The 26,704-nt window shown below is 34.0% G+C and overlaps 2 protein-coding genes across 9 annotated transcripts; one reads left to right on the top strand and one right to left on the bottom strand.

Moving 5' to 3' along the window:
* On the top strand, window positions 1–5,101 carry LOC113703120 (uncharacterized). Of its 2 annotated transcripts, none has more exons than XM_072055378.1 (8): window positions 1–270; window positions 392–459; window positions 965–1,066; window positions 2,204–2,277; window positions 2,361–2,418; window positions 2,491–2,592; window positions 3,196–3,304; window positions 4,708–5,101. In XM_072055378.1, exons 1-8 carry the CDS (start codon window positions 200–202, stop codon window positions 4,841–4,843), a joined length of 720 nt encoding a protein of 239 aa, XP_071911479.1. In that variant the 5' UTR covers window positions 1–199; the 3' UTR covers window positions 4,844–5,101. The 2 variants fall into 2 exon arrangements, with proteins under 2 accessions (XP_071911479.1, XP_027080182.1); XM_027224381.2 differs by having other exon boundaries at window positions 11–270; window positions 947–1,066.
* Window positions 5,102–7,990: 2,889 nt separating this feature from the next.
* LOC113703090 (GDP-mannose transporter GONST1) lies at window positions 7,991–24,406 on the bottom strand. Of its 7 annotated transcripts, none has more exons than XR_011816963.1 (11): window positions 24,027–24,406; window positions 22,422–22,592; window positions 20,132–20,258; window positions 18,410–18,647; window positions 18,163–18,302; window positions 15,115–15,244; window positions 13,881–13,979; window positions 10,984–11,118; window positions 9,997–10,113; window positions 8,454–8,551; window positions 7,991–8,367 (listed from the first exon to the last, which is right to left on the bottom strand). XR_011816963.1 is itself a non-coding variant. In XM_072055341.1 (11 exons), the coding sequence occupies exons 3-11, from the start codon at window positions 20,173–20,175 to the stop codon at window positions 8,315–8,317; spliced, it is 1,074 nt and encodes a 357-aa protein (XP_071911442.1). In that variant the 5' UTR covers window positions 20,176–20,258; window positions 22,422–22,592; window positions 24,027–24,404; the 3' UTR covers window positions 7,991–8,314. The 7 variants fall into 7 exon arrangements, 6 of the variants coding, with proteins under 6 accessions (XP_071911442.1, XP_071911447.1, XP_027080137.1 ...); XM_072055341.1 differs by having other exon boundaries at window positions 10,964–11,118; window positions 24,027–24,404; XM_072055346.1 differs by having other exon boundaries at window positions 10,964–11,118; window positions 22,422–22,578; window positions 24,027–24,404.
* Between the last annotated feature and the right edge of the window lie 2,298 nt (window positions 24,407–26,704).

Here is a 26,704-nt window from a genome sequence, read left to right as displayed (position 1 = left end):
GGCTTGTAATACTTTAAGTGTAAAAAAAAAAAAAAAAAACCTTTCTCATCTCAGGGCCTGAATTCCCCTATCCAACGGAATATGGGGCCTAACGAACCTAAAACCCCAATAGCCCAAAGCCACAAAACCCCTCTAATTTCCTGTCATTAGACTTTGCTTTGCACTTAATTCAAAACTCAGAACACCAACTTTCATTAGAATGGAAGGAAAAGAACGTGAAGAAGAAGAGGATATCATTTGCTTGGATGAATCATTCTTCATCAATGACAAGTATGAAACAAATACAGAAAACCCACATCCACACACACTTCTATGTGTATATTTTGGATCATTGTGTACATTCTTGAATTCATTTTTCTGTCACTGATTGAGAATCCATTGTCTGCTGCAGTTACCAGCTCACAACCTTTACTTTTGGGTCTCATGTTCTTCAGCTTTATTGCCTCCAAGCTGCTTCGAGTGAGTTCACTCTTTCGTTTATCTGGGAATTATTCTACCTGCTTTTTTAATTTTTGCTGTTATTCCTCTTGGCCAAGAATGTGCACTTGTTTTTTTTTTTTTTTTGTTATTCCATTGGTTTCATGTTTAGATAATCATGGAATTGATGTAGAAACTCATGATATTCATATTGTTTTTTTCTTTTCTTTTTTTTTTGGGCCTTGTAGGTGCGCTTGAATTTTGAAAATTTAGTTGAATAAAAAACTTGGTATTGTAACTTTCGGAAACACCAATTGAAATCAGGGATTTGGTTAAGAATTGGAGTTAATTAGAAACCAGCATGTTGTAGTTGAATATTATTGATCAGTACATCTCGTGTCAGTACTGTAACCAAATATATCGAATTTGTTCTTTGTTTTGATTTTGAATTTTATTTGCTAATAGAATTTTGTGGACTGACTAGCTATTTCCAAAATAGAATATTGTGGACTGACTAGCTGTAAGACAGCTGATTTTGATTTAACAGGTCAGCTGGTGTGGCCTGGGGCAGTGCTATTGAATGATTATCTTTCCAAAAATGCTGGCATTCTGCAAGGGTGTTCTGTAATTGAACTTGGCTCTGGTGTAGGTTAGTGTTAGTCATCGGATCCTATTATTCTAATGCATCAGATTTTTTAAGGGAAACACAGAAAAAAGTTTTCCTGTTATTGTAAGTCCAGCTGGTGAAATACTACTTCATGAGGACAATTCCAAATTCACAAAATAAAGGAGAACAATTTTGAGGAGTTCGGGGGGGAGGGATGGGTAAGGGGAGGGAGTGTAAGTGGGAGGTCTCGAGGTCAAGGTCCTAGGTTCGAGACCTCCCACTTACACTTTAAAAAAAAATATTTCAGGAGTTCATTGCAATAGCTAAAAGCTAATCACACAACTTATCTACATCTACAGAATGGGTTATTTCATAGTTTGTGAAGAATAATTATAATCACAAAATGAGTGAACATTCTCATATAGATAGCAGTTTAACAAAACAACAAAAATTTGGGATGCAGAGGAACAGTGCAACTTGGTGACATAAAATTAATTAGAGAGTATATCATTCATTTGGTATGCCATATGTGTATGCAGACAATAGGTCTGTTTCTGCCAATGCTGCATGCTTGTGCTATGCATGCTTGTGCTATGCATGCTGAGAGAATTCTGTAAAAGCCAACTTACAGAGTTAGTTAGAAATGGCTTTTAAACTATAGGGATGGTCTAAATGCTAAACTGTTGCCTAAGCTTTCACATATGTGCTCTTTTGCCTAGATTTTTAATGTCAGCACAGGATGACTTGTAATGTCTAAGCTGTGATGCCTGTAACCATTTCAGTTTTTCAGTTCCTCAAGTATAAAGTTTGTTGAACCTTCTACAAGTGGGAACCTTGAGACTAGATTCTTAGTAAATCTCAAATTAATTTTGAACCAAAGGTTCATATAGAATTGGAGATCTTTTTACCTTTATTATTGGCTTAAGAAAAGTCATGAACAAGCTTATTTTTTAAGTTTTGGCAATAGATAAGGCCATTAGTGGTTGTCACAGCAGGGGCGAAGCAAGTAGAGGCACAAGGTTCACTAGCTCAGCGTCTACTCATGGAAGACTTGGTCTTTCGTTCTTTTGAGGGGAGACAAAGAATTAATGAGGAAAATTAGTTTTTCTCTCCAGCATTTTTCATACTCTCCTGTACTCTAGAGCAATGACAATGTCTAGCAATTTCTGTTGAGTGCAGGCATTACTGGAATACTGTGCAGCAGATTTTGTCGTAAAGTTGTTTTGACAGATCATAATGAAGAGGTTCTTAAGGCAAGGTTCTGCAGTTCAGTTTTAGTGATTGATTGTTCTGCAATTTGATACCTGATGTATCTGATCTCTATGTACATTTTCAGATTCTTGAGAAAAACTCAGAGTTATGTGTATCTACTCAAAGTTCCATTTCTTGTGCTGGTAAGTGAACAAAATTGAGAAAGCAGATGCTCACTTGATGAAATTTACCTTGCTTTAGTGTGCTATTTTCAGGTTTAAAGCCCAAGAAGCTAGAATGGGGGAACTCTGACCAGCTCAACCATATTTTACTGGAAAATCCAGAAGGATTTGATTTAGTCCTTGGAGCTGATATCTATATCCAAATCACTACATTTTCTCTGCTGGACTTTAACTATTTATTTAGTCTCGTTTGTGCATGTTTGTTAACTATTTATTTAGTCTCGTTTGTGCATGTTTGTTTTACTTTTAGTGGTTAATATATAATCCATGCTAGCTGGTCATTGGTAAATTTTTCAATTTTCAAAATAGAAACAATTTTTTTCAGTTAGAAACTGGAAACCCATTTCTCTCTCTTGGTGAAGATTTAAAGTGGTGCCAAAGACCCCTTGAGGACAGATATTCATGGGATTTTAAGTCAATGTTCTTCATACTAATACATAAAGTAGGTTGCTTTCTTAGGTAATTCCATGCATTCGGTTGTATTCGAAACATTTGAGTAATGGTGTTTGCAAGCTTTAAATGCATGACAAACTTGCCTTCTGATGTATTCAGATAGGTATATGAATCATTTTTGTTATGTCCTTAAAGGTAATGTGATATCCATAGCTTGTAGTACATAGTCAAATTAGACAATACTGAACATCATATTCTCCATCCCAACAATATTTAGTTTCTTCTATGAGTAGCATATTGTTCGTGAAGGAAACAGAAGGAAAAAGCCCTTAACCAAATATATAAGTTTTCAGCAGTCAAGTATTCCTCTGCTCTTTGATACGGTTAAACAGCTCCTTGTTCATGCTGCACCAAAATGCAAATTTATATTGGCTTACGTATCCAGAGCAAAAGTGTAAGTGATGAAATTTGAATTTATGATCGTCAGCTGCTCATATGCATTTTAAGAGCTACTCATCCCTGTTTCCTTGCATACAATTGTCAAATCAAATGCGGTTGCAGACGCTACACAGTTTCCTCTTTTGTTCTTTCTTTGTTGGATTGAAAAATTCTTGTTAAGAAAGAGAAAATGTTGTTAGATCATCTTTGCTAATGGTGCTGTATTTGAGGTGCAAAAGAATGAATATGTGCATATCAACTTTCTTAGGTCAAATTGGAAAGGTGTATTATGTAGATTCTTAATATGTTCAAAAAATTGGAGGAATAGAGATTTTGCTTTTCTATATATTTAAGTGGGAGCTCAGCTTTATCATCTTATTAATATTACTGTGGTGAGAAGCACATTCTGTTTCAGGTATACTTGGTACACAGTTTAAAAATACCTTGAGAAATCTGTCCTACTTTGATTAGAAACAAGAATATGATCATGCAGCAAAATAATTTTGTGGGATTTGCTTCCGACCAGTATCTATTTTCTGATTCCTATCAACCTCGCAGGTCTTTGCACAATTAAAAAAGTTTCTTTGACATATCTTTCATTACTACATGATGCCTCATCACCCATAATTTTTTTTTTTTTAAAAAACCAATAAATTGTGATGCAAAAGATGCCCGGACCACAATGCTCTAGTGCAGTCCTTAAATTTTCGTTGTAGGAATGCTGAAATAGCTGCTTAGATTTGTGAAGTGGAGTAAGAGATCACCATGTGATACTTGAACTGTTGTATTACCAATTCTTGCTGGTACAGTCTTTAGATTTTATGATGGTGACTGTATAGTTGAGGTTCAACATACTGTGCGCCTTACTCTAGCTTGGATAAGGACTAATGGGGCAGAGGAAATTCAGGCAAAACAAACCAGAGGCATCTCTTGCCTATGATTCCTAGCCTTGGTTTTGACTAGAATTTAAGGGGTTTTTGGTCAGATCTCCAATAATTTCTATGTATCAGATTCATCATACTGCATAGTTTGCATAACTACTGTCTGACAGTGTAATGATTGCTGGATTTATGCCAACAACTGAAATTACTGCATGATATACCATAAACCTGACTTGACATCAGTTCATCAGTATCATTATGAATCCAAATATGTTTACTATTAAGTTTGGACCATTAGATTACCTTCAATTGTTTCAATAGGATGAAGATACTGATTTAGATAAAAAATCCACATGTAAATATTTTCAAATACACATCTCCAATTATCTTTTCCTACCGTGTGCATGAGCTTGCAGCATCAACCCAGTTGATCAAGAGCTGTAGGCGTTGGAAATTTATAATAAGCTTGTGTCTGATGCCAATTTTCTCTTGATCATGTTATACATCATTCGTTCAGTAACATTACTTATCTGTGCAGCATGGATACGCTCGTTGTTCATGAAGCCATTCAGCATGGATTACAGATGAATGAAGTTGATGGGACTCGTGCTTTGGTTAAAAATCTTGAAGGAGTTATCTTTGAGATCACCTTAGAGATAAACAATTGCAGTTAAGGATGTCCAGGCGGTACTGCACCAAGGAAAAGTTACTATTGTCAGAGTAAAGAGATGAGTGTAGCTTCTAGTGACCCCCATTTGCAACATTAATTATAGCATATGAGATCATGTTTTTCTGTATTCTTGTAGTCGTGGAGAGAAAGCAAGAATTAAAGGATCAAGTTGAATTTCAGTTGTACAAGTGTAGCTTGTCATATTCTATTCCTGTATAAAAGACTTAACAGGTGAGTACTATGTGCATTTTGCTTTTGTGTTTCTTGCAGTCAGTAAAGACGTTTCTTTTTTTTTTTTTCCTTTCTTTTCCGCTGCTATTATTGACAGCCATTAGTTAAAATGGAGAACACACTAAACAAAATCCCAGCGCATTTGCACCAGTTTGTGCCTGTGTGTATATGGTCTATGATTTTGCGTTTTGCTGTCAAAGCGTCTTTTTTGGAAGGAACTAGGAACTATTGATGAAATGTAGCAAAAACAGAAAATGTAGGCATTCTGTCGTAGTAGGATCTAAAGATTGGAAGCAATGCCAATCTCATTTCTCTAGGAATGGGTGTTTCATTTGTTGTTTAAATGCCATTTTTATTTGGAAAAATTGTTCAAAACATCTCTCGCATTTTGAAAAATGACTTTTTTTTTTCTTTACTTTTAAAAGTGTAATTTTACGTTCCTTATAAATTCACATTGATTGAGTTTGGTCGCTACCTAAGTTTTATATTAGTTTTTTGCTAGAATCTATCATGTGGCCTGCACGTGATCATTTTTTAAGGATAAAATTGTCAAATCAAATTTCACATAATTTGATTTTTTCATCTCTCACATTTTATAAAATAAATTTTTTTGTCTCTCATATTTCAAAAAATGAATTTTTTTATCCCTCACATTTTATAAAATGAATTTTTTCATCTCTATTGATTATGTGGACCAATAGTTTCTTGTTTTTTTAACCCATGTATATATCTATTTAATTTCACATAAACAATAAGAAAAGCTAATTGTACTGTTCATGTGAAATGAATTTTTTTGACATCAAATACAGATATATACGAATAGCTAATTTTTTTAAACCCATGATGAAAAATGAATTTTTTCATCTCTATTTCACCTAAATAAGCTAATTGTAATTGTATATGAAATTAAATACATATATATTATATGCTATTTACACTGTTCATGTGAAATCAAATACACATATATATGAGTTTTCAAAAATAAGAAAAGACTATCATACACATGATCAATGAGGGATGAAAATTTTCATTTTGCAAAATGTGAGATATGAAAATTTTCATTTTGTGAAATGTGAGGGACTATGGATTAGATTATGTGAAACGTGTTTGACAATTTTATTCCTAAAAAATGATCATGTGCAAGGCACGTGGTAGATTCCGAACAAAAACTAGTCGAAAACCTAGATAGGGATCATATTTGACCAATGTGAATTTGTAAGAGACGTAAAATTACACTTTTAAAAGTAAATGACGAAAAAAATTATTTTACAGAATGTGAGGAATGTTTTGAACGATTTTCCCTTTTTATTTGTAAAGTGTATTTAGGATGCGTTATATTTATTGATAAAGTACTAAATAGGTTTGATGTATCTTCCATAAAATTTTCAAGAGAATAGAGTGCATGCTATGTCTAGATTAACAATTTCTTATTAACAAAAAAAAGGGTCCAACATGCTTTCATACCTTAAATCTGATTTTTGACCGACAAAACTTCGGCTACCTTCCCGAGGACTTTCTTACTTGGGCGTTGCAGCCTCCAACGACTAGAGTGACTTCCTTTAAAGGCCACTTTAGAGTTTCTAGCACAATTTAGTTTCATTTCTTTTCTCTAAATGTACTCAAATGTAAGGTATGAAAAGCTATTAAGAAACTTGATTCTTTTATTAATAGATCTTGTAGTACAAGATAGGTTGGCATGCTACTCTCTCTCTCTCTCTCTTTATTAACTAGACATGAGAGAAAATTTTTCAAGATAATTGATTTTTCGATAAAGTTGAATTGCCTTCTTCACATGCCATCTACCTATTTATATAGGTTGGCGGACATTGATTGCAAAACTGTTGGCCTTGTTTGGCAAGCAAATTTTTGACCAAGTTTGTTTGCTACAAGTTTTTAAACAACTTTAGTTACAGTAATCTTAAAAAACTTCTCAAAGTTTTTAAACTATACACTTCAAAATGTCCAAAAATTTACAGACTTCAAAAATTTTAAGTTACAGTAAAATTTTAGACAAACATCCAAAAAACTCACTTGCCAAATGGAGCCGTTGATGAAACTTAAGAGACATATAATGCTTCACAATCATCAAGAAACAATGAGCTCCCACTTGCCATTTTACTTGAAAAATTAGGGAATATTTGATAATGTTGGATCTGGAAGCATAGCAATTGAGGTAGTCAATTGGTTAGCATCCCATTTGCCATTAAATTTCTTCACCTTGTTATCCATTAGCTTATCTTAGACTATAAGATGTGATAGAATCTTGGTCACAAAATGTTTTCATAAAAGAATTAAGACCTCAAATTGCTGAGACCATGAATGAACGTTGCAAATATGTAGATGTGAACATCGTAGCTGCATCTCCATGCGCAGAATACACATCTATAAGCCTGAGACATTACTTCCATTTGCAGTCCAGGGAGTAATTTGTGGTAGGTCAAGTCTCTCCATTGTTGAAATTGCTGTTTTAATGCCACATAGGACATCTAGCTAACCAAAGTTCTCCCCCATATGCCTAAACAGTAAACTGTGAAGGACAATTTACATTTAACATAGCAAGATTAGTTGCTGTGGCCAGAAACACCAAAGGCTCCTAGAGGGCTCATAGCAGCCATATAAGAGGACAGCATGGTAGAAATTGTGTTGGGTACATTCTCACTTTGCTTGAACTATCAGGCTTTTTATATTTGATAATAAATTAACTTTTTATGCATTAACAGCGTAGTAATTTTTTTTACACAAGCAGCTGCGAATGTATGCCACATGCACATGATTTATATTTCACTTATGATACGTACTTTCACTTACAGTCACTTATGGAAAGAAAAACGCGCGACTTCCAAATCAACATTTAGTATTTTTGGCCCTTGAACCAACTTAAAAGGGTAAACAACCAGGAAGGAATAGTGCCAAAGAGAAAAAAAGAGCAAACACAGTGCGAAAGAGATACCATTAGTACTTAAACTTGTGGTTTATCATCAATCTCTCTGATTTCTGGGCTAGGTGTTTCTAATAACACTAGCAAAAATAGACATTTCCTACAACAACAAACACGGGAAGCTAAATAATCAGCAGCCGTGCATTTCTTATGATGTGCCAAATTATACAAAAACGAAAAGATACTCATCAACAGAAACTGTTTTTGCGACCATCTGAGTTGATAGGCAGGAACTTAGAAATGGAAGCGAAATTTCTCCTGGGTGGGACAGGTTTCCAAAAGGAAGTGCTTTTAAAGGTTTCAGGACTAAGACCTCTCCCGCATCTTAGCTCTGGCGAAAAACACTCCCGCAAGCAAGCCTGGAAAATGGATCACACAAGATGATTTTGACAAGGAATTGCTTGATTAAAACTTTCAGAGGCTCAACAGAGCATGACAAACTCACCAAAAAATATGCTCGCAGAATTCTCTAGACTGGTTGGAACATGGAAAAGAAGAATGCCAGCAACAGACAGGGGAATTTTATTGAGTGAACCCACCAGGCTGCACAATAGTAGAAGGGAAAATTATAAAGAAACACTGGATAAGAGTTATATCAGAGAAATCACAAAACACTAAGCACGATTCTTTTGTCAGTTCTTTTACGAATCACCTAAACTTGAGCTCCTCATCAAGCGTATAGAATTGGAAAAAAAAAATGAAGAAGTGCAGTTTATAAATCCATTTTGGTTGAATGACTTCATAAATGGTCACAGCTCTGTGTTCATGGCACACGCTCCTTTTAAAGTTATGTTGGATAAAATCTGAAGCTTCTAAACTGATTATATCTAATTCTCTTGCAAATGATATAGCATCAGGAGAAGGAAAATGTAAAGGGAACCACAAAAAGATCAGTAATAAAACAAAGATTGCTCAGTTAGCCCTCAAATGGGACCATAGTCGAAACAACATCCTATTTTATCATTCCAAACCAAATCCAGTGTGTATGTTCCACTAGGCAGGAGCAAGAGAGAAAAGTGACAGTTCTCAAAAATACAGTCACGAGCATCTGCCGATTTATTTTTCCTTCCACATTTTGTTCTACAGTTGTCTATATAGTTGTTTGGATCTTAAAAACACTTCTTAATTACCAAATACATCTCTTAATGTTTTACCACAATTGAAAACTATCTACTTTCTTACACATAACCACAGATTGACTTCTAACTTTGCAACCTTGTGCTCTTGTTTTCTGAGATTATAGCAAAAGGAAAATCCTTACTATTCCTTGCCTTTTGGGTCTGAAATTATATTTTTCCGCAATTTACATGCTACACGCCTGGTATACATGCTCTTCATAAATTGGCATTACTGAATCCATTAATCTTTAAGCTAATTGTTTGACCGGAGAAAGTATTTTTTCAATCTTGCTTTTGGCATGAGTATTTTTAACATGATCTAAACAAATATAACAATTCAAGGAACAAGTGGTAAACATGTTGGGGTCACCATACTAATGATGTAAATTCAAGGAGAAACTCAGATACTTTAAGAACCACTATAGTTTTCTGTTATAAGTAGACTTTCTTGTTTACAGAAGTAGTAATATTACTCCAGGATGAATCAATGGAGACCAAAACTTTAAGCAAATTCAGAAAGAGAAAAAGCACTAATTTTAAAAGATCTAGCATGATGCCATGAAGTTTAAGGTATCAAGGATTAGATCATGCGTCTTTTTACTTTTTACGCTAGTATATGTGCAAATTCTTTACTTTTTGGAGGTTGAAAGTAGGTGCAAATCCATGTAGAGTGAGAAGGCAATTGGGTCATAAAATTAGAGAATGGGTTATTATGCAAACAAATCTGGTCACCCAACTATCCTTGAAAGACAGAAGAATAATATTTCCGTACATATAATATTGATGTAACACTTTGAATACAAGCCTATTCGGAACTCATAATGAAAATCTTCTGCATATTAAAAAGAACTGATGGGTTCATACTCTCACCTGTAGGTTGTAGCCCCTGTTTGATGGAGAAACCACATGGAAGTAAAACTGATTGCTAACCCCAAAAGTCCACTTAACGTCATTACCAACCAGAAGATGGGCAATCTTAGAAGTGGCCTGCCATTAATTACAAAAATAAATAAGATGAAAAGCTGAAATAATTAAAATCTTCAACTAGTCATAAACATTTATGTAGTTGTACTCAACTGCACTAGCTTTTATGCACTTATAACCTTTTTATTTATTTATTTATTTTTACGCACTTAGACCATTTAGGAAAAAAGGTATGAAAGAGTAAATACAGAGAATGCCAACATATTACAGCAATATGGTGTATTTTTAGAAGTACAGAAAACATTGATCCACTTGTATCAATATCATTAGAAAAGCATGATTTATGTAATAATGTCCTAGAAAAAGACTCCACAGGAATAAGTAATTATAAGCTAGATATCAAAATCAGAAAATGGCAGCTCCTACAGAAATAATTTCATACACGAGTATCTAACTCTCTCTCTCTCCCCCCCTCTCTCTCTCTCTCATGAAAATAAGTAGCAAGTCCAAACATTAGCCATTGGTACCATTCAAATATACAGCCAAAGTTTATCAAATCAGGGGCTCAACCAGAGGAGCAGAAATGCTTTCCTGGTGTTTCTAGGGGCTTGTATCGTGTGTCAGCCAAAGTTTAACAGGTAAAATTTAAACTCTCACAAAAGCTAATTGTAACGGGGGACAGCTACAAGTTCTAAATTTCATAAGCAAAACTGGGTAAGGCTTACAACTAACCTTCAAAAGCAGAAAGCCTAGAATTAATTTAAAAAGAACAATTGAAGTGGACCTCCTAAAATTTAAAAAACTCATCTAAAATAAAGTATTAATAAACATGGATCGCAAAAGAAGTCAGAGTATAGAAGAGACTCACAAGCACCCCCATATCACAATACATCAGAAGGATAACAAAACTCACGTTTTAGATAGATAATCCACCTCATTAAATATTAATATAAGCAAAACCCCTAAAGGTATTGAAAGGGTGTTGTTTAGCAGGACCATAGAGAACTCGTTCAAGTCTCCTGATTTGGTGACTTGCTTAGCTGTGTCCATGACCCTACGCAACGTTAACTGCAGAATAAGAGAAGAATAGGAAAACAAGCTAACTGTCAGCATCTTCCATAAAACACAATGCAAAAGGTCAAGAAATCTCAGAAGCAGGAAACAATGGAATTGTAAGTGAAGCAATTAGTGATGTCACAACATATTAAAAACAAACCCCAGTCCAAGAGATAATATAGATGATAAAATCAAGGCTCACAAGCCATAAGATGATGCTGTATTGATGACACAGGTAATGGAAAGATTAAAAAGAGATAGGATTTGACTGATGTCATAACTTGAATTACTAATAGCCTTAAAGGAAGACTTGGTTTGAAGCTATTCTTTAAACTCCTCTGTCAAAGTGGAGATGGCATTAGGCTCTACATACAACTTTGTTATTTAAGTCATGGGTCCATCTGTATCGACAGCTTCAACTACGTTTAAACTATCAGCAAGCATATTGCACCAACTGATTGTTATTTTTCCAACATAGTTTAGTCCCTCTAATGGGATAACACAGATGCAAATACATTTTTCTACTATTATGCCAAACCAGAGACTATATTGAAAATACATTGCAGAATAAATCACGTAACAGGACATTAATCTCTTATGTAAATCCAAATTTATAAGCATACCCTTTGCCACAGGAAAGCAAGGCAACATGGATGCCTGACAAACAATACAAGCCCCTAGAAACACCAAGTACCCTAGACATTAAAAGCAAAAAGGAAAAACTCCAGCTGAAACTCATTATCTTCAACAATTTAAAATTTGTGAATCTACCCACCATATATATATTTCCTAAATAAAAAAAGCTAAAGGCACAGTCAAACTCAAATTATAGATGAGTTCTTTTGTGTAAACTATCAGTTTACTTCTGTACTGAGGTCAAGAATGCTAGTAAGTTTTCATTTGATTGTTCTTTTATTTTAGATTAGCATAAATAGAGCCGGTAAGAAATTCCTTCAACATAAACAATCAAATTTAAAATACTAGAGGAGGCCCCAACTATGTGTTTCATTTAAACAAAATACAAAATCCAAGAAACACCATATTAAATATCTTTATTCACAACAATGGTTTAAATTTTGTTCCTCTATCTCCATTTGTGCCCATATGCACCCCATCATAGAAAGTAACAGAAGAAGATAAAATATATATTCATATGCAGCTCTTCAAAATGAAGATAGTGCATAAACTTGCAGACCTTTATATATCATAGATAAGTCTATGCTTCAAACCAAAACACTTAATTCTCCCATTGCATGTTTGAAGTTATTGTCCATTTCTGAAACAGTATATATGCTCGAACACACATTGTTCTAAAAGATGAAAGATTTAATCTGTTCCTCCTGGATTACCAGCAAAGGTTTTATAATTAGACCAAAGAAAAAGTCAATTTTGCCTGTTCAAAATTGATTCTTCGATGATCCAATGGTTTAAGCATGCTATTGTTGCTGCAACTACCTCAGGTATTTTAATGCTTAGTGCCCACCAGAGACAGAAGTGCTCATGTAATTGATCCCAGTGAACCAATCAACCCGTTCATATAATATCAGATACAGAATCAGTATCAGATACAGAATCAGCCCATATAACTTGATTTCTAAAGAAAAGAGTCCACTTTCCCAATATTGAGCTTCTAGTTCTCCATTTACTTTTTGGCTTTCCTTCCTTAACAACTTCCCCCTATTTTTACATTTACCTTGGTCATGAGATGTTGTCATCAAAGTTCAACCTATAAACCATTTGCTTTGAAGATATTTTACCTGGAGAAAGTCATTTTCCTAGCATGTTTTCTGAGATTGTGATTTCAATCATATTTCAATCCTATCTTCTCTGTACTTGCAAAGTTTATAACTTTGATTTGCTATCACATTAACTGCACTAATAGTAATTGTAAGAATATGATAATCTGCTATCATGTATAGCACTATTATAAGCAATAGGTTACCTAGTGAGATACATGTACATATCTGTACCATGCATGATAAGTTGAGGCCCACCTAAGTAGGCAAGGCACTCAGGCAGGGGAAAGAGGAAGGACTAAAGGGCCGCATTAAGTTTTAGTAATGGACATTATTTAAGTACTATTAATGAAGGACTTAAAAGGTTCTGGGTTCTAATCCCCCTGCCCCTCCTTGCTTCTTAAATCCCACCCCTCCCTGCTAGAAATTTTGAAAAAAAAAAGAAAGAAGTACTATTAATGATTTGCCATCAGGTAACAGATTTTACTCTAATTTCCCACCAACAAAAGAAAAGTTTGCACAATTCAAAGTAGCAAAGCATCTCCAGCTGGAGGAAACAAAACCAGAAAAGTGTTACTTTGCAGAAAAATATTAATTGGAAAATGTTTAATAGCAGATAGAAAATATTTTTACATGCTTCCAAGGCATGCATGCCACCTAGTTTTAAGATAATACATTTAAATTAAGCAAGGAAAATCAATTTTGACCCCTTCCACTGAATTCTTCACGCAATCTATGATACGCCAACAGAAAACAATGTCAAGCAAGAAAATAATGGCACGTGTTGCCACTTTGTTACATGTACCTACAATCAACAGAATAAATAAATTAATACAAGTGCAAGCAAGAAGTCAATCTGCCCCGAAGCAACCGCATTTTTTATAAAAGCAAAATCATCCATGCCATACAGCAATCTGTATAAATAAGTAGAATGTACAACTAAGTATGAAAAAGGGGAGAAAAATTCAATCATCTATGCGCACAACTATATTCAATTACCGAAAGCAAAAGATTAGCATTTTAATGCAATGAACTTACAGAGTACGATGCTGTCAGGAAACAATTGATGATCTGCCATGTGTAACCAACAGCATGAAAGGAGAGATCCGTAATCCCCCCAGAGATTGCTGAAATAATCTGCACAAGAGAACTTCCTGTCAATTGATTATCTCCAGTTTAGTGTAGGTTCAAAACTTGAAACCATATCAACAAGAAAATACAATCAGAGTAAATGCGCTGTAAGCATGCATATGTTAAACAAAGCCACTTTAACCACCAAAATGGCAGATGAAACATTTCAAAATTCCGTGAGAAAGTTAAATATGGATGAGATTGCAAGCAGCAGTGGCTGAGCAACTATACATATATCTGGGGTTGGACTTTCACTAAAATGCATAGTCCTTAAAGAGTTACAAAGGGAGGTTCACAATTATCTCCTCTAGATTTCCACATTTACATTATCATGCCCTATAAAGCATGACAGTTGAACAAAAAAACATACTAGGTATTAAGTCAGTTTATTCTTGTGACTTCATTTTTGATACTTTAATCATTAATGCTAACTGGTTCATTTGTTAATCGTAAACAAGTATAAATCATCTTAGGTGAAGTAACCATTAACTCTTCAATTTAAAATCTACCTTATACACATATGAAGAACATGAAACATCTATCTCCAATTTATTCGAAACTTAACATGGCTGCTGCAATTTTTTGAAAGACTGGTGCATCTAAGTTGCCCAACAATTCATCCAAGAACATATTTAGTCACATTGAAAAGCTAAAGTACTTGCAAGTCATCTCCACTAACCCAAATAAAGCTATTGAAGCACTAAAGTCATCAAAACTGCTTTAATCTCTATGGGAAATCATGATTAATGCATAATGAACATCTTAAGCTAAACTCTTGAAGCACTCAACTCAGCTAAATACTTTATCCTACAAGTTTCACCAATTCCATTCCTTCAAAAGCTGAAAATTCAGTTTTCTTAGTATTTATACACATTCAAGATGAATTTCAGCATTTCACTTCTAGCTGCATCTACAATTTTTTCCAAATCGTTTTCACTAAAATGGTTTATACATAAAATCATTTACAATGTGCATCCAACAAATTCACTGACTAAAAAAATGTACGTAAATCAAATTCACTGATAAAAAAATGTGCATACATAAAATGTACACATACAAGTCTTTCAGAATTTGTATAATTTTAACTTCAGTAAAGAGCTAAAATATTGTGGAAAATTATCTTATAGTTGTTGAAACATACCATTAGGAAAAGAGCAGCCCAAACTCTGTTGTCATGGTGCTTATTAAAAAGATACATTTCACCAATAGCAGTTATCACGTTTGTTACATTCTTCAGGACTGTGACCATTGCAACATTAATGTACTTCAAACTGCAAAAGTCAATGCATCAAAATTAGAAAACTAAGATATTAGACAACATTTGGAACAAAATATATGACAATAATACAGAAAAGTTTAAACCACAAAGTCCTCCTTGTTGCTCACAAAAAATATACTTAGCTATGTATGTCATAAGTAGGAGCAGTAACAAGTAGCCAGGCAAAAAGAGCCACATTTACATTTTTAACTACAAAAGAATCTGTTTAAAAACAAAATCTTAAATATTGCACCTTTTCCATTACTTGTGTGGATAGTCCTACCCGATAGAGTATATAACTTCAACCAAATGGATCAATTTCTAGTGACATAGCTTGATTATATTTTTGTAAAGCTAAAGCCAAATTCTTTGATTGAGCTCACATCCTTCATGGTTGTAGGTTAATTATAAAGATCTTCCATGCCTGAGGATTAACATCTCATAAGAGTCCTCTCATATGTAGAAAAAGATTAATGATGCGATTATGAACTACCCAGGGACAGTGTAAACAAGAAATCTCTTGCCAAGATTCCAGCAAGAGATCATTTCTCATGTTAAGCCCACTGAAACTAGATATAAATGACACTATCATCACTTTGCTAATTTTAACACTTTTTGAAGCTAGTTGTCATGTTTAACTTTTGGTTCACCAAACTGAGGCAGTTTTACAGGACGAGAGGGAGACATACTCAAAGCCACTACTCCAAAACAACAAATGTTTCTACAAGGAACATTAATCATATATAACATCCACCAAATCAGTCATGGCGGTCCACCTCTCTTCAATGAAAGAAGAACAAACGAAATGCGACAGAAAAGTGCAGCAATTATTGGCATCCAGTGCACCAAATTCTCATTCATGACCCAGCACCAGGAGTTCAATTCTTTCTAATCCACTATGAGAATTAATACATTATTCCTAGTTCCAGACAAACTATAATTTACAGGACTTCTAGTTAATATTTATCTTCAGAAATATTGGGTCAGGCCCATGAATATGATTTTACACCAATAAATATCCATGAAAAAGTGGCTAACCCACTATCTGTTAACCTCTTGACCCACATAACAATATCTTAATCCTTTCAAATAAATAACTAAAGCTAATGAGGATGCAAAATGACCAAAGCACGAAATCATAAGTAGCTACACTTTAACCCTTGAACTTCTTTCATTGAACTTAGCCAGCCCGTTGAGTATGTTAACAAACTTTATAGTGAACAAACATCCAGAGTATGTCTTCCAAAGAAAAGAATACAGTTGCATTTCATAATTGCCATAAATTGAGTACAAAGAAGTCCCAAATTCCTACACGCGTTAACAAACTTTACAGTGAACAAATATCCGGACTACATCTTTTGAAGAAAATAATACAGTTGTGATTCATAATTGATATAAACTGAGTACAAAGATGTCCTAAATTCCTACACATATGAGATGGCCAAATTTAAAATCCTTTCATCCATCAACCATTTGAACTCTTCTTCCCCTGTTTCTCACTCATCAAAGATCTGCTTTACATAAACAGCTAGAATTTGCTTTGAAGTTTTCTGAACTGAACGACCAATGATGCCTGGATAACATATATCCTATCATGCATGATACATATGAATATACTATAATAATGGGTATGCAATATTTTGTATTGGTGCTCAGTAAAGGATTTGTGCATGAAAACCATACACATGTATTAGTCTGACTAAATTTGGCAACAGATCTTATAGCAACATACCATCTTGGAGTAAAATGATGGTATTTGATGTAAAGGGGGAACATAGCTTCATCTCTCCAAAAGATATTCTGGTCAATTTTTTAGTTCTTTATGTTGAACTTAACCATAGTTAATTAAGTAATGCAAAACAACTTTAGGGGTTTGAAACCAAGGCACAACCTCAACGTAATTCAGTGTACTTCCCCAGAGAAATTGTACCGAATACATAAGCTTGCAAGGAGAACAGTTTCGGCTTTCCAAAATGTGCCAAAATTTGCTAGCATAAGGGAATAAATCAGTGAACTATAGTAAATAATGCCAAGAACCTACTGAAAATATACTTAACTACAAATCGTTGGGGCAACATCTTCCTAAACCATGCTTCATTCCTTTGTACATTAAAAAAATACCAAAACTTGATTTCTTAGCTGCTAAAAGGTAATGACAAAGTACTTGGCAAAAAGTTACTGCCAATTTGGTCAAAGTCAGGGTAATCAACAAACACAGATAACTTCAGGATGTATACCATACAAATTAAGGTGTAAGTTTTACTGAAAATCAGTAACTTGACCATGGAAAGTAGTGTACCCTTAGTTTTCCTTGAGGAAAGGAAAACTTTTACAGTATCAGATGTGGTAAACATCCTTTTATTTATCTACTTATTATTTTCGCATGAGCATAAGGGGAGCATCCATGAAAAATCATGAAATTGTCCTAAAGGCACATTGAGCTTCACATGCAGAATTCCTCATATATCATTACTTTTGCTCATACATTGCATGCCATAAAAATAAAAGGGCACAATCAAAAATACCATGTGGAAGGTAAAAATTGATATTGACAAGTTGAAGCTTTTTCTAATGAGGCCAAATGTAAATGCATTATGAAATACAGCGCTATTCAAACGTAAAAATGCTGATGACAGAACACTGTTTGCCATTTGAAACTAGCAAGAGGACCTCTATTCTCTGATCATATGGTATGTCTTGGATTGGTGGTGGATTCAACTCATGAACAGAACAATCCACTATGCAGTTTGCACAAAAAAGTACCGCCCAAAAGTTCAGAACAAATTAAGCTTGGACATGAGCAAAGAAACAGTGCAAAGAACAGGACAAGGTCAGCATGACTACAATTTATCTTGGAAAGCTCTAAACCCTCGATTAACTCAATTTATAGAGAAAACAAATCTTGAACATGAAATGTGGAAAACATCATACCTAAACATACTTGTAATAAGCATCCCAACAAATATAACATTGACAGGCAACCAGACCTTAATCAGTCTCCATGTGAGTGGTTCGGTAGATATTACACCAAAGAAACTCAAAACAGAAACAACCACCACTGAAACAAAATTCTGCATCATAGAACAAAAAAGTAACTAATTAGGCTTCCAAGTTAAAAAAAAAAAGCGTATGCATGTCTCTAATTAGATTACAAGCACAAACAAAAACTGTAAAATACCTGGTATAGCATCAAAGAAATCCCAGCATTAAAGCCATAACCGGAGAGGACATACTTGTTAACCAGTATCATGCAACATGAAGAGATACAATATGCAAGACCAGAAAGTAATGCCTTGTTGTGAGCTGCAATTGCTCTATGGCTTCTTGTTGTCTTTTCTCGGTCTTTCTCCAGAAATTTTCCTTTTTCCAAATCAGTCTCATCATCTTTGTCAAGAGACTTCATCAGAAACGATGATCTACACTTAAAATGATAAATATCAAGAGCCAGTGATATCTAAGATAAAAGAATTGTTATATCAAGAAAAGTAATAATGCCATGATCCCTCACAGAGAGTTATGGACCTCAGAAGATAGTGCCAAAGCTAGATAAGAAATGATGCAATTACCAGTATACCATACATTGATTGCTTAAATGACATCACCAAAAAGATCACTGGTGTTTTCAATCTTCAATAACAACAAGAATGTCAACATTTACTGCAGAATTTCAGTGAGAGGACTATTAAACTTGCATATAAGAATTCTTCTGCTTGCTGCCTTGAAAATTGCAGTGAGTTATGTAAAATCGAATGCAAAATCTAGCAATCTTTGTTCAAAGAAAAGACAGAAGGAAACTTTTGGTGCAATTTGAGTACTAAGTAATGACAAACATAGTATCTGATTAGTGTCTAGTTAGAAACTAACTTTTTAAATATTTCACATCACATGCCAAGAAAATATATTTTCACTAGCACAAAAGTAAGATGTATAAATCAATATAGCTGGCCTCCAGGATTCCCATTTCTCTCTTAGAAAAATACTTCCACTAACCACCAGGAAAATTAATATGGACAAAAGCAGAGTAGGTACACACTTCGGGACCACCATGACTAAATAGAGATCCTGAAATGGTTGAACATGTAAGTTATACCTGTTGCACAAATTATTACCTCATACTTCAAAAGGTTACTAAGCTACCCATATAAGGAGATATACATCTGAGAGAATGAGTTCATTTTCCAAAGGCAAACATTCTCTTCAGTTGGATACTGTCGGTACTCTGCAATTGTGAAGGGAATGCAAATCTACTATAGATTGTAGGTAATATATCAAGTAAGAGACCAAAATGATGCACATTCCAAAATTCTCTTTCTGCACCTAATGGATTTCATCACCAGATTCTGTTGCAATGCCAAGTAGACAGAAAAAAGAAAGTTCAACATTTTATATACTATCCCTCGTAGAGGGAAAAAAGCCAACAATAAGCTTCAAAGTCCTGGAGATTCCAAAATGTAGTTTACCACCCAGCTCTACTTCAGGAGTAAAACAAAAGGAGACAATGCTATCAAATATAAATACGAGTTGATCATGAATAGTTAAGCACAATTTTCAGATTCTCCCTATCTACTTATTTTCCTTGCAAGATTTTTATCTTTAAGTTATTCCTTCCCCAGCAATGCAATCATCTTGGTTAATTGAACCCGGCATGATTCTTTAATACTGATTCTACCAAGTACGCTATCTACAGATGACCTGACATGAGAACTATGGCAGGACTAGATACACGATGTTGTAGAAATTAGCTATAACAAGTTTAATCATGACATAGTTTTTTTTTTTTTCCAAATAAACCAAGTTAATGAAATCAAAGAAGGGCTAATTATATACCAACAAAGCAGCATGATGCTAGTAAAAGGATTATTCATTCAACTTTTGCCAAGCTGTTGTGCATTTTGTTTACCTAGGCTCATGGTTCCTAAACAACCGATATGCTGGATCTCTCATCTGCGGTAAACTTAAAAGTATACTGAACTCCTTTTCCAGTTTAAAATTCAAGTTTCTCCAATACCTATAGGAAAATCCAAGAGCTTTGGCAACAAAGTCAGACAATTTGGAATATCAAAAAATATAGGAGTCTTGAACAAACATACTCAGGAATCTGCAAAATGGGCTGCAACCAGCCTTTGGCTATTTGAGAGTTACTAAAGGGCTGTGAAGTCATTTATGAACAAAAAAATAGTGAGTCATTAACTGTCCTGTACACATTAGATCTGGCATACATTAAACTTTTCCTTCGAGGGAACACTCTCTGTTTATCATTTCTGTACTCACTGGCTTTTGTGCTCTTGCTCATGAAACTTAAATTCTATATATGGACTACGTATTGCATTATAATATTTCAAGAAACACATTCTGCCAAGAACCCATCTACTACTTCCCTCCATCCCGCTTTCATAGTCAACCACGCTGTGGCCACGCTTCTTTGTAGAATCAATTCATGATTCCCTTAACTACATTATCCCTCATGTTTGATATAAGATAAAACAAAAGGTTGTAATTTGTGTTTGGTAAAGTAAGAGATCTAATATAGTATACTAAATTATTGAATTTTTAAGAGTGTTGACATTATATTTGGGAAGTCTCAATTAGCAAGTGTGACAACATGAGTGAGACAGAGGGAATAATTGCTAGGGCATCCAAATACTTCACACCCTTTCTGTTCTGAGTGAGAAGGTTGACATACGAGAATGAATAACTTCATGCGACTCCAAAAATCTGTAGTACTACCACATGAGGCTCCAAAATTGAAAATTTATCACCAGCCTTTAAGAAATGAAAGAGTAAAACAGATAAAAGATACAGATTGATAAATGTAATAAACCAGATAGAACCAGAAAAAAAAAAAAAAGAACTTAATGATGAATCTTCATTGTTGATTCAGGATTAGGAGTCGAGTTGAATTTTAGATGAAGGATCAAAAACACCAAAAAGAGAAAGGTTAAGTGCTGCTCAAGTAAGAAGTCTCATGCGCGCTGACTTTGGTTCCAATTGCAATTCCAGAGAAGCCAATTCTGACTAGATCTTCAAGGATTCTTAGAATAGTGATAAAAAATTATGTAAAAAATCCACTTACTTTAAAAAATATTCTTGTGGAAGAGTGCAAATTCTCATCAGTAGTATCCTTTTAGGGGTTTTGTTCTCTTTGAAACTTTTCCATCATTTTCTGACACATGGATCCATGTCAATGCCTTCTTTTCCACAAAAATCAACACGCTAAGAGTCCCGAGAAGTGATTCAAAATAGTATTTCATGTCAAGAACAACAAATGAAATCCAACTGAAGTGCAGATGACTGATACCCTGTATGTCTGAACCAAATAACATGTAGATTGATCCCTTCAATGTCAGAATCGACATACTACTGCTCCTCTCAGTGTTAAAATGGAAAATTCAAAAGGTCAGAGAGTTTTGAATCTTCTGTCTAACGCAAAATGACAAGCACTAGCTTTCCTGTTTTTGATCTACTAATGAAATTGGATGGCAATCAGTTTAAGTTCAAGCAAACATGCATCCATTGCAACCCATCTATCGAATAGGTGTCAGCGTACACCACACCATCAAAGCTCACATGAAGCCAACCCAAGGTCAGCTTTTCAAATATAAAAAGGCACGCAGAATTGAAATATCAAATACCAGATATAATTTTTCCCCAGGAGGTCACCAAGATAAGAAAGATATTACAGAGGAAAATGATGAGTTCTCAGGGCATTTTCAAGGAAGCACACCATTTTGAACTATCTACGACCTCTAATGCACCAAGTAGAATACATATTCCATTTAATAAACTTCTTATGTCCAAAAACTAAATTATACTGCTGAGCACAAAAACAAAGTTCATTTCTGCAAATATAAAGGTGAAGCGCCTACCATATGGACAATCAAATTGTTCACTGTGCAAGATTCACTTACAAGAATATGTCAAAAACACTGACAAGAAAAGTACATACTTATTTTCATGCCATTACTACACAAAAATGAAAATAACTAGCAAGAAATGAGGGAATATATCAACATTCAAAAGAAGACCATCAGATTTTCATAATCCAACGAATCAAATAATTTCTGTTTCAACTTTTTGATTTGATTGGCAGAAGATATAAAAGTAGACAGCATATAAGCCTGCATCAGAACTGTGCGATGGCATAACAGCCACATGTGCCTCATTAAAAATGATTACATATACTAACCTACCTACTAGAAACTTCTCTTCTGACTGGACTGTAGACTTGATCTGCTAAGCTTTTTGACTGATGAATTTTGAGGATTCTCTCCCCAGTTTCCGTTGCCCCACCAATATTGTTGATGAGGATTGTGTCCACTACGAGGTCAGGAGAATCTATAGGGGAACCTATAGACAAAGTTCTTCAACATTAAAATGCCATTAGCTTCAAAATATGGTTAAGAACTAAGAAGAAAGAAGCAAAAATTCCAAGTAAACATTACAGTCAACCTAAACATCAATAGAAAAGCTATAAATTTTCATGGGATTTGTTTTAAGATACAAAAATCATGAGTTGCAATAATTTGCCATTCCATAATTCTTACAAGCCAGCCAAATTATCCAATTTTGGAGATGGTACAGTTAAGGAACCAAGTTGTATTGTACAACATAAAAATGCTTTCACTTTTTCTAAATCCTTTCTGATGTGTGGGTCAAATCTTCAGAGGTTTGACAGCCAGGATAGAAACAAACGACTGTTTAAAGAAAATGTAATCATAGTCATTTACAGAAGATCATCAAAATCCTCAAAAAGGGCCAATACCAAATCTCTTAAATCTGGCCTCATCAACTTTTAGGATTGCTTGGTTGGGTTTTAACTGAGTATAATTACGGTCTCTGCAACTACATTAAATTTCTAATTCTATGGTATCACTCTTATCCTCTCCCCTACTCGAACGTATGTCACACTCAAAATCCTACACAAATTCCTTGGAATGTTTAAGAAAAAGGAGGTTAAAAATTCTGCATAGGAGCACATCCAGTCCTTTACATCCTACTCACTATCAAAACCAGACAGAGCAAAGTATTTTGTGCCCAGAAATCCCATTTTCGTCCAAAGTTGCAGTCAAAAGCCCCAGAACACTTATCCAATGCAAGTAAAATTCTCAACTTTTTACACAACATATATGCATATACTAGGTACGGAATATCAACACTGAAAAAGGTAGACTGCTAATGAAATCCAGTGATTTCCCAACAACAAATTACAATCTGAAATGGTATACCATCAATACTCAAACGAGAATTAGTGATAAACAAGGATACATGTAAACTAGCCTTTGATACAGTTATAAGCATATATATATATATATATATATATATATATATATATATATATATATGGGAGCGGAGCTAAATTCATCTTGCATTTATTCGGTCAACTGCTCACATTTTTGCACTCTGAAGTTTAAATATCATTAAAGCAAAATCTAGGAGTCAAATCCTTAATTAAAAAAAAACACTGCTAAATACAATCTAACCCAGTGAGCATGAGCAAATTGAGGAGTTATTGCACAAAGGTTCTAAAGTTTTAAAATAGAAGCTTCGATTTTTTTAGCAATCAGATATGGAAAACGTAAAAAAGATAATAGAGACCATCTCTTTATGAACTTTTACTCAGCAATCCTATCTGATGAGGTAAAGAGGTATAAAAGAAAATCCTCATCTGGGATTATACACTGTTCTAAATCATATAAAAGTTAAAAGAAAACACTTGAATTACTTGATCAAACCCTAATGCCAGCAAGTATAATCTTCAAATTCAACATATCAAGCAAATTAAGAAAAGGATTCACCATGAATTTATGCAAGACTGTAGCTAATGAACTCCAGACACCAATCTGAGAAGAACCCTTATCAGTTTACACCAATCTGAGAGAACCCTTTTAAGATTAAATATTGGATTGATACATAATGAGAGAACAATTGTGGGAATATTAGTACAAGGCCAGTTTGGAAGTGCTCAAGGTATCAGAATCAGAAAGAGTCAGACAAAGAAATGGCAAGGAGAAAGAAAGGATGTTTTTTGCCTGTTAAAAGATGGGGTTTATAATTGTAATTAATTTGACAATTTCCCAAAAGTGGCAGGCAATTTGGCAGAAACCCAATGGCCAATCCCGTCTCTTTCTCTAGTTCTGCAATTGGGGAGTTCAAATTGCCATGGAGAATAAATTACGCCAGGGCAAAAGCCATCATGCCAGAGTACTATCCGATGAAATACCAGCTCTACCCTCAGGTATTTTATTTTTGATCTATTTTCATGTGTCTTGACTAATTAATAAGTGACTTCTAAGCTTTTTGATTATGTGACTTCTAAGTTCGATTAAACATGGTGCTTGTTAAATGCAAATTTTCGTTGATTAGCAATTGGATGATTATGTTCAACTATACACAAATAGCTTATTGTAATTAGAAGGTTTGGGTTCAAAACCTCCCACTTTAAAAAAAATTTATTGTAAAATATGAAGTACAGATTTGTAATGCATTCTCGTACAAGTTGTTTAGTTTTTAGTATTTATTGTTAAATACATCTGAAAACATAAATATAACTTTGTGTATTATCATAAAAATCATTTCACAGGTGAAAAAGTTAAAGAGGAGTGTGAATAACAATTTTCAGAGTATCATTAACATCACCCTTTTGTATTTATGATGAGCGATAAGAATTACGCAATGAATCAAGTTTTATAGTTTTTGGATCTTGATTGTTTGAATTGGTAATTACTATAAAAAGAAGTTTTTAACACCCAAAAAAAAATCCCTTAAAAACATGCAATGATCCTAAAGTGTAAGCTTAATTAGAATATTGTGTCGTTTTATTTCTTAATTTAATGAAGAATATGAAGTAATAAAATTAAATGATAGATAATACCTACATTAGTATTTATTGGAGATTGAAAACAAAAACAAAAAAAATCTAGATCCAAGCTAACGTTATTTATTATTTCCACTTATTTGGAGTTGCAAGAACTTCTCTTTTCCTTCTTGTCTGAGAAGAGAAGTAAATGTTAGCACATGGCTAAAACTTTGAGATCTTGCATCACACTATGAAGGATATGGTCAGATTGATATTATCCTATCAAGAAGTTAATTATTAGAAGATTAGTAGTTGGAAAAACATGCACAAATTTTCTTGGATTTGCAGTGCTTTATCTGATTTTGAGTATGTATGAAGCTTAACATTGTAATTTTTATTATATATATATATATTCACTGTACTCCAATGTCACGTGGCCGAAGGCCATTGGCCGCTTTTCAGCAGTGTGGGGCCATGGTCCGTTTTTCATACTTGTGGGCCTATATATATATAGATACACACGTACACGTACATAGCAACTTGTATCAAGCAGTTGTTTATGTTAAAAGGGCCTTAACTTTAGCTTTTCTTGTCCACTTTACATGATTTAAGGAAAATAGATCTCGCTTGGGTTGCAAGTTATATATGAAAAATTTTTAAAATATTCCCTTAACTTAGTTTTAACTATCTATTTACTTTATACACACTAGATCGTTACAGTACATTTTTCTACACAAACTTTCAGAAACTCTAATCCAAATGATTTATCACTTCAAATATAACCTTTACCTTCAAGGAAGTTGTTTAACAAGATTATCTTTAACTGCTATCAAACTGGCTTCGCAAAATATTTTACTCTTTAGAATAAAAACTAGTGAAAGAGAGTACATGGCAATGATGAAAGAAGTAAAATAACTGTGTAACTTAACAAAGCGTTTAAGAAGAATAGCAAAGTTGCTTTCAAGAAATGGTTGGTGACCTATATTTCCTGGTAATTTGATAATGAAATTTAGATTATTTCTTAGGATAGGCAATCACTTGCCTGACTTTGGCTGTTGATGTCATTTTCTAAGCAAAATGTTATTATTTAAGTTCGCCCACAATATTTATAAATGCTGTTTGTTGGTTGACCTCTTCATATTTTAGAATTTTATGCAAAGTTTTAACTTTTGGTTCTATTTTGACTATTTCTCCGCACACTCTCGTCCCATAAATTATTATGTCAACTTGTTCTTTTTTAGACTATGTACAAAATCTGTCCCATTATCAAAAGCTCTTTTGAACCACTAAGAGCAGTTGCAAAAAAAAAAAAAAAAAAAAAAAACCACAAAGAGCTTTAACTCGCCACCAAAAATGAACTAAATCCCTCTTTGGGTCGTAGGTCGGGATTCAAACTCCACCTTCAGTGGAAAAAATCCAAAGAAGCTGTCGAAGCACACTTTTGATCTAATTAGATCTATACCTGCTAGTTTCTTATATAGTTTCTTTAAGCCCCCTTCCTTGCAGAATTGAATAAATTAGGTTATAAAAATGTTATCGTTACGGTAAAAAAATAATAATAATAAAAGCTCTTTTGACTATTTTTCCCCTGTTTGTTTAGCTTACTTCAAGCTAAGATAAGGTGAATTTTGAGAATCAACCTTTATTTTTTTCTTTGAAAGTAATTTTTGGCTTCCA

Source organism: Coffea arabica, chromosome 1e (genome assembly GCF_036785885.1).
Source record: "Coffea arabica cultivar ET-39 chromosome 1e, Coffea Arabica ET-39 HiFi, whole genome shotgun sequence".
In the NCBI taxonomy this organism is placed as follows: Eukaryota; Viridiplantae; Streptophyta; class Magnoliopsida; order Gentianales; family Rubiaceae; genus Coffea; species Coffea arabica.
Note: the sequence above shows the minus strand (reverse complement) of the source record. Positions and strands in the feature narration are given on the sequence as shown.